This window comes from Labrus bergylta, chromosome 10, assembly GCF_963930695.1.
Source record: "Labrus bergylta chromosome 10, fLabBer1.1, whole genome shotgun sequence".
NCBI lineage: Eukaryota > Metazoa > Chordata > Actinopteri > Labriformes > Labridae > Labrus > Labrus bergylta.
This window is the reverse complement of record NC_089204.1, coordinates 2,299,954-2,312,621: the sequence shown is the minus strand read 5'-3', so window position 1 is coordinate 2,312,621 and position 12,668 is coordinate 2,299,954. Positions and strand designations below refer to the sequence as shown.

Below are 12,668 nucleotides of genomic sequence, written 5' to 3'. Positions count from 1 at the left end.
CTTTCCTTGGCATGGCAGCCTCTCATTAGTTCTGAACTCACAGACTCATGGCATTATGTAATTGTGTTTTTGTACAGAGCTCTGGTGATTCAGTTAGCGTTTTAAAATCTGTACAGCATATGTACATATCATTTTTATTTATTTAAGATGTGCATATCTTTTACGCAAAAGTATTACAGGTAACATGTCACTGATTCCATTCATGCTCATTTTCCAGTGAGAGGTAAATATATAAAAAGGATCCCAGGAACCAGACAAATCAGAAAGCTCATGTTTCATTTTTTTGATGGTGAATTTAACCCCCTCCTGCTTCAACAGTTTCCAATCCAGCCTTATAAAGGGGAAGCCAAGCGTAGCAATTCATCTATATAAATGATGCAAAGTCATTTTTGTAAACAAACAAAAAAGATGACGATTGCTGATATGTAACATTCTGTCACTGCTTCAGTATTAAAAGAATGACAGTTTTTTACATACTATGGAAAGTTGTGGATACTAAATTATTACTGGTCAAATGTCTGTGTATAAGGATCAACTAAGTGCATTATAAAAGGTTGGAACTAGTGCTTTGCAACCTCTGCCTTCCTCACATGTGTAACTGCTCATATTGGTTTCAGTGTCTTGTTGGTCTGTACCAGTTAAGAGGGCTCTGGGAATCAGAAACTAAACATAGAAGTTACATCATATTATGTACAAATTGGACGGGCTTACATCCCCTTTAATGTCTTTAGGTCATCAACTGAGGCTGTGCATTTATGTATGGTAGACTGTGTCTAGATGGAAAGGGTGAGGCAGGTAGCATAACACATCATAAGAGCAGATAGAAAAGATTTGCATGTAACAAAAACTTGGGAACCAAATTAGAGATGTGAAACGTATGTCAGAACAAGACTAAGACCCTAACCCCTTACTCAATGCTAGATCTGCAAAGACAAGCATTCCTGAGGCACAACAGCCAAGTTCCTCTTTCTTTCACCTTTAGCATAGAAGACTCCTGATTGGCTGCGGACCAGCTCAAAGCAGCTCAAATATTCAGACAATAGACGAGTTTCCAGGCTTAAAGCAGTGGGTATGAATAGGACCATGGTTAGTGCAAAGACGCCTGAATGAAAGTGACATTAACTCAGAAGATATTTTAATTAGCCTTCAGCCGTACTGTTATGCAGGTTGAACTCAGTTTCCGTTCTTTTGTTTTCGTTTTCAAACATGGTAAGACTACAAGCATTGAGCAGATTTTGACGAATGGAGTAATTAAGACTTTAAAGTCAATGGTGGGGGGGGTAACAATAATGTGCAACTCTCAATGTTCACAAGAGATGAAAGACCAAAAAAGATTCTTATTATCCCTGAAAGATTTAAGAAAGCAGAGGATATACATACAGTTTGTCTTTTTGCCAACAGATTAAATGTAAATCTTTCAGAATATAAATGGCACTGCCTTTGTTTCTATATCGACTTGAACTGAATGATTGGACTTATAGGAAAAATCATTATTTCTTCCTTTACTTGTATTTGACTCTGAATATTTCACTGTGTGTGATATGACAGATTATGTAAGAATAGATCTTCTGAGGTTATCTCGTCAATATTAAATCAGCAAAAGGTTTCATATTAAGATCTCACCTCACTTCAAATATCCACACATTTCTCCCAAATCCTTTCTGTATCCAGCTACATGTTTATAGAGACCAGTAATACTGTACTGGACAAAACCTGCTCCCATTATGAGCAGCTACCATCAGCTGGTGAACATGGAATGACTGTAGAATTGCCTTGTGTCTCTTTTTCTGTCTCCTTCACTCTCTTCTATATGTCATTATGTCTAACAGGCTTACCCCTCCCTGAAGCCCCTGGCAGCTTGGACCAGGGATCTTTCCCAGCGAGTCACTCAGTTTGCACGCTGGGCTGAGACGGTTCAGCCCCCCACCTTGTTCTGGCTTTCTGGCTTCACCTTTCCAAACAGTTTCCTCACTGCTGTTCTGCAGTCCTCTGCTCGACAGAACAATGTGAGTTCACACAATCCTATACACGCAGAAGAAAACAGATATAGTAACACCACAGCAGGAAGCTGTATTTTAACTTATAAAGCACATGATTCTAAAACAAGTTTAAAATGTTGAAATATGATCATCAGGATTACTGTATGTGCATCACCAACAATAACAATAAAAACTCCTGTAACACCCACTGGTGATCAGATATTAACTGAGGTCATCCCCTTGTATTTTCAGAAATCTTATCCTACCTAACATTCTTTTCTGATGTTTTTATTTTGGAGTCCATACATTTATCTAGGCTCTGAATGGATCTTACAGCCAACCACCACACAGTTTAACATTACACATAATAACTTACATTATTCATCTAATGATAAACTTTTGTTCATGCCTGTTAGTCACAATGTCTCTTCGAAACTCTTTTGCAGATTTCAGTGGATACTCTGTCTTGGGAGTTTGTAGTGTCCACTGTAGATGACAGCAACCTCCTCTCCCCGCCTAAGGTGACTCCTTATACACAAATGTCTCTTTCATTTGAATTTTCATTCAAAGCAGGACACTTTATACCTCTGTCTTCTTCTTTTCCTTAAATCTGTTCTTGCATTTTAAATAGATGCATGAGGCAGTTTTACAACTCAAATTTAGACTTTGACTTTTCCTCCTGTCCTTATTTTGTTTTGTTTTATTTCTTCCTTCACTTTCATTTTCTACCCATGTCCTTTCTTACCTCCACTCCTGTGCATGTATTCAAACATTCTGAGAGTACTCCAAGAGAGCGATCCCTAATGAGATCCACCATAAACATGATCCCTGCACGATCCCATCTGTAGCCTTAAATGAACTCACTGTCCTTCAGTGTTTGGAGAACATTTCTTCTATCCGTCTTCACGTTGCTTGAGAAACTGTTGAGTCTCTAAAAAGTCCTCCTCACTACTCCTAACTGTTTATCACCTGGGGAGCTCTCTTGAAGGGGAAAACAGCTTTGTGAATAACGATTATCTATACCAGGATCTTGTGTTAACTTTAAGAGGAAATTATTTTTTTTAAATGTCACTGAGAAACCTTACTTTTCATTATGTCCTATATATCTAACTCATGTTCATCCATCTCTCTTTCCTCCTTCCTCATTACACCTCCCATCTCCCTTGTTTTCTACCTCTTCTTTGTCCATCATATTGCATTATCTTATTGAAATGTCTCACCCCCAAACAGGAGTCAGCTTCACAGTTCCCTGATTGTCCTCTCCTTTATGTTCTTGTTTTTCTGCTTCTCCACATCCACCCTTTAGGATGGGGTATTTATCCGAGGTCTGTTCCTGGAAGGGGCTGGTTGGGACAAGAAGAACTCTTGTCTGGTAGAAGCAGAACCAATGCAGATGGTCTGTCCCATTCCAACCATTAACTTCAAACCTGTGGAAAACCGCAAGAAGATGTCCAAGAGTGAGTCGTTCTAGACTTTCAAACCGAAATGTTCTACTCTATTCCACCAACTGTCTTCCTTAGTCATGCCCAATGTCAATCAACCAATCAGTCAGTCAATCACTCAATCAACCAACCAGTCAGTCAGTCAATCAATCAACCACCCACCCACCAACCAACCAATCATCAATCAACCAGTCAGTCAATCAATCAACCAACCATTCAATCATCCAACCAACCAATCTTTATTGGTGTTGTGCCAATTCAAAACAAATGTTATCTGAAGACCCATCATGAATCCATCGTCATGAGCACAGCACTAAGCAAGAGTTCCTTTGAGATCAGAACCAGACTAACTCTGTCTTTGTCCCTCTCTGTTTGTGTTCAGGTATGTACCTGTGTCCGTGTTACTTCTACCCAGTTCGATCGGGCGGGGCAGGCAGAGCTTCTTTTGTGGTCAGCATTGAACTCAAATCTGGAGCTGTGACCCCAGACCACTGGATCAAAAGAGGAACTGCACTTCTACTGAGCCTAGACAACTAAGGGACTATACACACTCACACATTGACTCTTTTTTAATTATTTTTACATTTTTAAAGGCTACAAGGCCACAACAGAGGATAAATGACATGTTGATTCTGTAACTTCTCTTCACATGCAAGGTAACAGTAAAAGTGCTGAGTCACTCCTAAAGACATTTGAGTTGGTCTCGTTCTGGTCTGGTTTGTTTCTCTCTATTGTCTTATTTTCATTATGTCAGCTTAACGATAAGTCACCTCATAACAGACCTACATCAGCCTTTCCATGCTGACATAGACACAGGCATACACCGGGGATAGTCTCCTGCTGTGAGGTGGAACCTTGCTTCTTTGTAACATCTGGATAAAGTTACTGTCTGCTCATGTAAGGGTCTCTATGTGCTCATTGAATCTTTGACAAAACACTTCAGAAAAAATACAACCACACAATATCTCCTCTGACATAAATGAGAATGAATGCTTCAGTTATTAAAAAAAAAAAACACATTTTCCTTATTTGTGTGAAATATTGCTTCTGTCACGGATCGAGAAAACTGAGAGGAGGACCCAGATGCAGAGCTAACAAAAAATACTTATTTAAACAAAAAGGCCAAAGGCAAACACACAACTTACTAAAGGAGAAAACTAACCATGAGGAAACCACAGGTAGTACTAGAGCATGAGGAAAACAGCCATCTACTGACATACAAACATCTGACATAACTACAATGAACTGACACAGAGGGGCAGAAACACAGAGACTAAATAGACAGGGGTAATCAGACACAGGTGAGACTAACGACACAGGTGAAGACAATCAGGACAATCACACTGGATTTTTTTCTACTCACTGTCATTGCAAAATTTGCACATTTTGAGGCACTTTGAGACACTGCCTATTGACAAGCAGCACCTCTGTTTACGGGGGCTGATGTTTAAAAAAAACGTGTCTGTATTGATTTTGTGAAGTATAAAGGTAATTCATAACTAGATAATTTGCATTTACCTGCGGAAAATGCGTGTGAATGCTGACGGCTGAAATGTTTTGCAAAACACTGCTGAATGAAGAAGAATAAGCAGAAATAGCTGAAGGAATAGTAGAAGATGAAGAAAAAGTAGGGAAGAAACACAGAGACTAAATACACAGACTAACAAGACACAGGTGAGGACAATCAGGGCAATCACACGGAAACACACAGAGGCAGGGGAAAACATCTCCCTATTGGGTGCTCATTTCAAGGGCTTAAATTAAGAGTTGGTGGCTAAATGATGATTTTGTGAGCAAGAGGACAAATGGCCGAACGCGTTGATGTGATTTTTATGTCTGGGATCCAAGAAATGTGGAAACCACAGCGATTTAAAAAGTTAGTCCCAAGAGGTTTGGTCAGTGAAGTCAGGCTGAAGTTTAACATTAGCCCAGATGGAGATTTCTCTGGACCACCTGCCGCTTTAAAGCTCACAGTAAATAATAAATTATAAATAATAATACATTTTTTGGAATAACAATAGTGTGAATGCTGGAAGCAAATGAGGGGCGTGGCTGATCTGACTGATGGGTGGGAGAATTGTAGCTGTTTGTCAGAAGGCTTAAGGTCCACCTCAGATCCAGCTCTTTGCCTGACCAAAACTTCCTTATATTACGCATTCCCTTCTCTTTCCACTTAGCTTTTTCTTGGACACATCTCACCTGCCCTTTTTGCATCAAACCATCCATGTTCTCCATGTGTCAGAACTTGTTCTTCACATAGCCCCCTCTTCGGTTTTTCCTTTACACAACCACCTGCTTTAAAAGCTGTTTGTGCAATCTGTCCCTGTTTTTACTGTTCTTACTCTACTCCATTATCCATGTGGTTCACTCTGTGTTTCTCTTTGATTGACTCTGATGAAGAAATAGCTCCAGAGATTCTCAGTTCTTGACGTTAATTTGAAAACTGTATCAACTGTAAACTGTATGTATAAATGAAATCAGTCCTCAAACTCTGTTAGGTTGAGGCTCACTTGACAACCCAGAAGCTCACTAAATGCTAACACTGTTTACTATTAATTGCCAAAGTGAGTTACACCACATTGGCTCATTCATTTTCACCTTCTTTATCCTTTCCCTGGGTTGTTAAGGAAACTACTTCCAGGACTCCTCTGATCTGTTTTCTGTCTCTGGGTCTGGACCTCACAGGAGCTCAGTTCTCTATAGCATGAGCAAGACCTTCCATGCTGTTTCTCTCAAGGCCAGAACCAGTCTACATTTGCCAAAAACATGACAGACAAGGGCATGAAGAACAAAATAAGACCATCTTTTTTCTACCTCCCTTACTGCTCTTCTGTCTCTGATTTATGTTGTTGCATAGCAGTGTGTTTTCTTCCCCTCAAATGTTTCTTGTAGTCTCAAGTGTCATTTGTGCTTGACAAAGTGCACAAAATACTTCATGAATATTTGATTGATTTGGTTTATTCAGACGAATCTATTGCTTCCTGCATCGACCCACTGTTCCCCTGTTCGCTCATGCTCATCAGCATGATTTGCAGCTATTTATTATACCAGTAGAGGACTGACTGTCACTTTCTATGGTTTGTTGCTTTTCAGACACACCTCTCTGTAACAAGGGAAATGTCACTTACATCAAACAATTTGTTTGTTTGGGGAATTTTTATTTTCTTCCTTCGATTCATTTTCTTCCTTCCATATCCTCCTGCATCTTTACATCTGATAATGACCTGGGCACAAGTGACACACAGGTCAGTTCTTGATAGATGCACGCATATGTTTGTTCAGAATTCAGAGACACAGTTCAAACAGGTTTTCACCACTTATTCTCACTTTGTGTGGTGAGGAGAGTCTATTTCCTGATTCTTCCTGTTTGGTGCCTAAGTAGACACAGTGCTACCTAGAGGAGGGATTACAAATCGATTTAAGTTAAAAATTAGATTCTTCTCTTCTAAGATTTAAAATCGATTCATAACTTCCAAAAAATATTATTATTTATTATTTTTTTTGGGAGGGGCTAATCAGTCACTCCCTGCTAAGTGCTAAGGCTAGCTATTTAACTCAGTAGAATGCAGAGCAACAAGAACTTCAGCCAGTCTCACAGATGACTGGAGTAGATCCGGAACTATGCACCAATTCATAAATAGATTTTGAATCCAGAATCTTTCTGAAAATCAAAAATCAATTCTGAATTGTGAGACGCTTAAAGATTCCCAGCCCTAGTGCTAACCACTCTTTTTGTTAAGATAGCTTGATTGCTGGATTTATACAACAAGTTACTGCAAGTTCATTGGCCTTGCCTTGCCTGCTACACTCTGTACATTATGTGCTTGATTGGATAATGAGCTCCCTCATTCATTTTGAATAAAGGCAAAACAAGGACAGAGGTTAGATAAGTACTTCATGTTCCAAAACACGTGTATGGAAATAATCTATTTTAAATATGGTGGCCCAGTGAATAAATAAACAGCATTTAGTGTGTTAGAAGGTTTCTTGATTCCTATACTTCCTCACTGTATGTTCCCACACTGTTAGTCTTCTTTATACATTTGTCCCCTTTGTCCTGGATGGCTGATCAGCTAAAGATCCAAAAGTGAAACACAAGCTTCAAAAGTCTCCACTTATATGTAAGAAAATATTACAATTTAAATGGAAAAATTTATGGAAGACTTCTAATACCGGAGGAAACGAATAAGCAGTTACAATCATTGGCATATCTGCCATCAGATAGGCCATCGTCAGTACAATACAGTTGTTGGTGGGCACACATGCTGACGGATTGGGTGCCGGTGATGAGGTAATGGTTATGGCTGTGGCAACTGCACAGAATTCATTCAGTGCTGATGCCTTTTGTCAGTAATCTGCATTAAAACACATTGTAGACTTAACTCAGTCAGAAAGGCCTTTTTATAGCCTGTCAGACTGACGGCCAGTTAGACTAATGAAAAATGACAAAGTACTTAAAATGTGCTCACAGACTTCTTGTACAGTCTATTTTTACTGTTCTGTCTTTACTGCAGCCGAGCATTTTTATTTGCCTTTTAAAAAAATCTTTTAATTAGAATTAGAAATATGACTGGTAAGATCATTGCTGTGATTCTCCGTTATGTGAGCGATGGTAAACTGAGTCTGTACCTGGATGAGGATGAGGAGAGTCCCTGGGATGCACTCAAGTGCCTCATTGCTGGAATCAAATATGAAGGTCGTGTCAGATCATTGAGATATCTTCTAACCTCAAACATCAATGACTTCTTTGCAATGAGACCATTAACCTACCCCTCTTCAAGTAGAGACTGTGACGCACACACACTCACTCATATTTTTCTACCACAGCTTATGTAAAAGAGTATAACGTCACTGGAAAAAGTTTCACCTCAAGTATGCAAATATGGGCGCATATGTGTGTAATATACTTTTTTGTCACAAGGTTTAACTTTGGATTTCTGCTTCAGATTCAAAATTTGTCCATATGCCTATAAAGGTGCTATCTGTAAAACTCTGTTTTCCTTTAAATATGTACAAGTTTGTATTTGTGTACTCAACTCATTGCTGCAGCTGAAGTTTGACAGAGGCCAGATGGTGGCAGAGTACCAGCACCACCATGTGGATAACAGGAGTATTACAGCCAGACAGATATAGACACATTGGCACCTTGATGAACACTGACACGAACACTTAGTCCCTTCTTTTTATTTATTTAACAACTTACACAAATGCACACAGGCACCCGTGTCCACTCGCTTCATTTCTAACCAAAGATGTTCAGAAGACTCAGGGATGGACATGCTGCTGGTAGAAGAAGTTATAATGCCATTTCTTTTGTTTAAAAGCAGACTTAAAAGAGACTTCAGGAATTTTTTCAGTTCATGTGATCCAGCTTTCATCAAGTGAAATAGATAACTCAGCTGTCAATAAACTATAAACACACATTAAGATTCAACCATGGCAACTGTTATTGCGATGTCTTATTTTTCTATTTTTCATATTTCAATTATTTTTGGGGAAAATAGATCAAGTTAAAAAAGTGAATCTCAGACAATGAGACCTCTACCTGGGGACCTCTAGTAATTTGTAATTAATGCGGAGGTCGTCTGTGATCTTCATCCCGTGCGAATCTGCCATGTCTGTAATTTGTAAAGTAAGAATTCCACTGCAAATTACCTAACATATTTCACTAAACACAGAGGTTATGTGATAATATTAGTCCCGTGCGAATCGGCATCTCTGTGATTTGGGGTAGTTTTGGGGGTTTTTAAGGTTTTTTGTGTTCTCCGCACCTTTTTTCTGCCTTTTCCCGGTCCAAAATTATGGAGGCTGCATTGGCAATTATAAATGAAAGTTTTGACAGCATTTTGAGTGCACATTCAGGAGGCTCATCTAGCTACACAGCATGGAGACTCATTCACAGAAAGAGCAAACTCAAATCCATCAGAAGAGAGAAATCTCCAAAGATGATTAGATGGATTACATGCATGGAACATTTTTCTATCTTTTACGCATAGATTACACAGAGCCTGGTGTTATACTAGTAGTGTATGTCTGTGAATGGCTCAGTGCGAGTGAGGAGAGAGAGAGAACGAGGGGAGTGTGTGTGAGAGGCAGGTGTGTGTGAGAGGCACGTTACTGATGTCGGGGACCGGAGTAGAATCAGAGCAGAGAAACTAGTCAGCATCTGAAGTGTATACCGTTTGAGCTCTGTGTGCATAATAAACGGCCCTACACCTCAAGTAACAAGCCGGACTCTCCACGTCTGTTTACATCTTGATGCACCCCACTTAAAGTGACGGCTACAACTTCGGCACTGAAGCAGACCAATCAGTCTCCGCTGTGGTCGGAGTGCCGAAGCAGGAAAGGTTAACACTTGACATCATATCCGGTGTATAATATTAAATATAATAGAATATAATATAAATATAATAGTAAATTCAAGTTAAAACACAGACCTCGCTTACCCCCGTGCGAATGCGCCACACGAAACACAGACGTGGTGGGGTCATTTCTAAATCACATGAGGTCCCCAGGTAATACTAGTCCCGTGTGAATAGGGCTTGTGTGTATTTATTAATGGGATAATAGTGATAGTGTGGGTGTATGGGGGACCTTGACACTGTCTCCAGAGCTGCTTGTGTTCCTACTGTACCGCATGTGCCCAGATCCCTGCAAAGACAGAAACCTGTTGTTCTGAAGAGTCATGGGAAAATCTGGAAACAGTAAAAGAGTAAAAATGCACAGGTATGGGGTGCTGGTGGTGCGGTGGTTGGTGCGTGCGCACCATGTATGGAGGCTGTAGTCCTCCGAGCAGACAGCCCAGGTTCAGGTCCTACCTGTGGCTCCTTTCCCGCATGTCATTCCCCACTCTCGCTCTCTCCCTGATTTCCAGCTATGTCCACTGTCCTGTCTCTGACGCACAAAAGGCCAAAAAATAAATCTTTAAAACCATTTTTTTTAAGTGCACAGGTATGATCAAACAACAAAGAAGGAGCAGAAGTCAGATAACAGTTGTGAGATCACAATGCACAACAACGCATTTTATAAAACCAGGAAGTTCCATTGAGATTAAAAAATCTCTCTTACAAGAGAGACCTGGCAAGATAGCAGATAAAGAAGTGAGGACAGAGTTAAATGTTTGTAATTATACATGGTTATAAAATGAATGTTCTTGACATTTTCAATTTCAGCAAAATATATTGAAGTCATTGTGACTCTTATTCATAGCTCTCAAGTAAAGTCAAACTCTAATGGAACCGCCCACCTGGAGGGCAAGAAAGTCTCTCTACCACTGTACACTACTGAGAAGTGACGTCATCCATTGTCAAAGCCCCTTATAAAGCACTATAATGACTCTTTTTTTTCTGACTTTGATGTCATGTAAAAAAAAATTCTTCCATAAGTAGACAATGATTCTGATATGGTTGGACTTAGTACTTCCTAGACTACATGCACAGGTACTATGAAGTACTTTTTACTCTGTGCTTTCTGAGAAATCCACTGTCAAGCTCCCTTACACAGCACAGCTCTCTGCAGTGTTTTGAATGTGACAGTACCAATTTGATACGCTCTGTCACAGCTACATGTTGCATTTTTAATATTTTGCAATAAACACACATACAAACATTTTTCAAATATTAATAATCTTTCATGAATAAAACATTACTATTGACATTTTTTTACATTTATTATAAACATTAACATTAGTACATACATATGAAATTACAAAGATTATAAACACCAACAACTATATACATCTATCTTTTTTCTTCAAATTTGAACCAATACAAATATTAACAAGGATTTAAACTAACAAAAAATACAGCCATCAAATTAAAAATATGAGATACATTTTGTCCCAAGTGCTCTCATGTCTTTATTTGGTAAGACCACAGGACATTTGTATTTTATTTTCTGCCCTAACTGCAAAGAGCACAATCCCAATTGTTCACCCTTGCATGTTGGAGTTGTTGTTCATCCATGGCTAAGCACTGCTCATGGTACCATCTTTGGCATGTGTCACACTGTTTCTATAAAATAAAATGTGCAAACCTTTATGAACTTGTCAGGAATAGAGAATCGTATGGAATAGAGAAACATTTCTATAGGCAGGGCAATCTATACACATAATCATCTTCTATTTAGGTTTGTATGTGGGAATGTGTGTCCACTACATTACTCTTTGCAAAGGTTTGCAGCATGTTTGCAATAAAATCCAACTCCTTATAATGTAACTGTATTATCTACTCAACAACTGAGCTCTTCTCTCCCATGAGAAGACTTAAATCTAATATCATTATTGAGCAGGTGCATTTATTTTTTAATTTGTGGGGGGAATGATGAAGAAGAGGTTGGTTTTTGAAAGAGTACAATCTCTGGTAAAACTCTGGTAAAAAATACTTGTAATTTCAAGCATTCTTTTTTTCCATATGTGCCATAAACTTGTTTACTTTCTATATCTATTAATTATTTAAAAACATTTTGTTTAAGTATCAAGGGGTTGAGGCTGGACTGAATTTCATTGTGTAGTAATCTGCAATGACAATAAAGGATCCATCCATCTATAACGAACAAAGACCTTGGCCCTCCAAATCCTTCATGAATACTGAACGAGAGGTCTCGTCCTTAACTATTCAAAAATAAATTATTTTAGAATAGCAGAATTTAATGTGTTTGACTCTTTTGAGCATGTGTATTCTAAAAGGTATGATTTTTTTATGACATTTCTTATGTTTATGATACATTAAAGGCTTTATATGTGATTTTTTGATCCAGCAGATGTCGCCCTTGAGCAACAGCATGAAACCAAAACAACTCGCGCTGCATTGTTGTGTTAGCATGCTAATGCTAGCGCTCTTTTTTTTGCTCGTAGCTTCACACTGCATGTAAATTTACACAAAATGACCATGATCTAAAAACGCTTATGTGACATTCAAATAAGCAGTGAGTACAGTATGTTATTCTTCTTTTCTATAGTACCTCACTTACAAACAACTTTTATAAGCAAGGGGATGATCCGGCCGGCTGTCCCGTCCATGTAAACACGGTGTAGATACGGCTCAGACAACATCACAGACAGTGAGACTCAGGTGTTACACTCATTGTAGACAGTCATGACTCACAGAGTTATTTACAGAGGATATACTGGATTTCTGCTACATTTACAGTATGTGTAAATTCAGCCTTTGAGACCAAATTTTAATTTAGGAACATCTCTGTATAGAAGTGCTGCCGGTTTGTGCCAAAAGTACAGTTCAGCTCAATA

At 38.9% G+C, this 12,668-nt stretch overlaps 1 protein-coding gene across 1 annotated transcript in view; it reads left to right on the top strand.

Moving 5' to 3' along the window:
• Window positions 1-4,440, top strand: part of LOC109994473 (dynein, axonemal, heavy chain 2) — a 66,711-nt gene extending 62,271 nt beyond the window's left edge. Inside the window, exons 84-87 of the mRNA XM_029280052.2 lie at window positions 1,830-2,006; window positions 2,426-2,500; window positions 3,286-3,436; window positions 3,804-4,440. Of these exons, the coding sequence (XP_029135885.2) occupies window positions 1,830-2,006; window positions 2,426-2,500; window positions 3,286-3,436; window positions 3,804-3,958 (558 nt within the window). The 3' untranslated portion in view covers window positions 3,959-4,440. The remainder of the gene's footprint in view (window positions 1-1,829; window positions 2,007-2,425; window positions 2,501-3,285; window positions 3,437-3,803) is intronic.
• The last annotated feature ends 8,228 nt before the right edge of the window (window positions 4,441-12,668 follow it).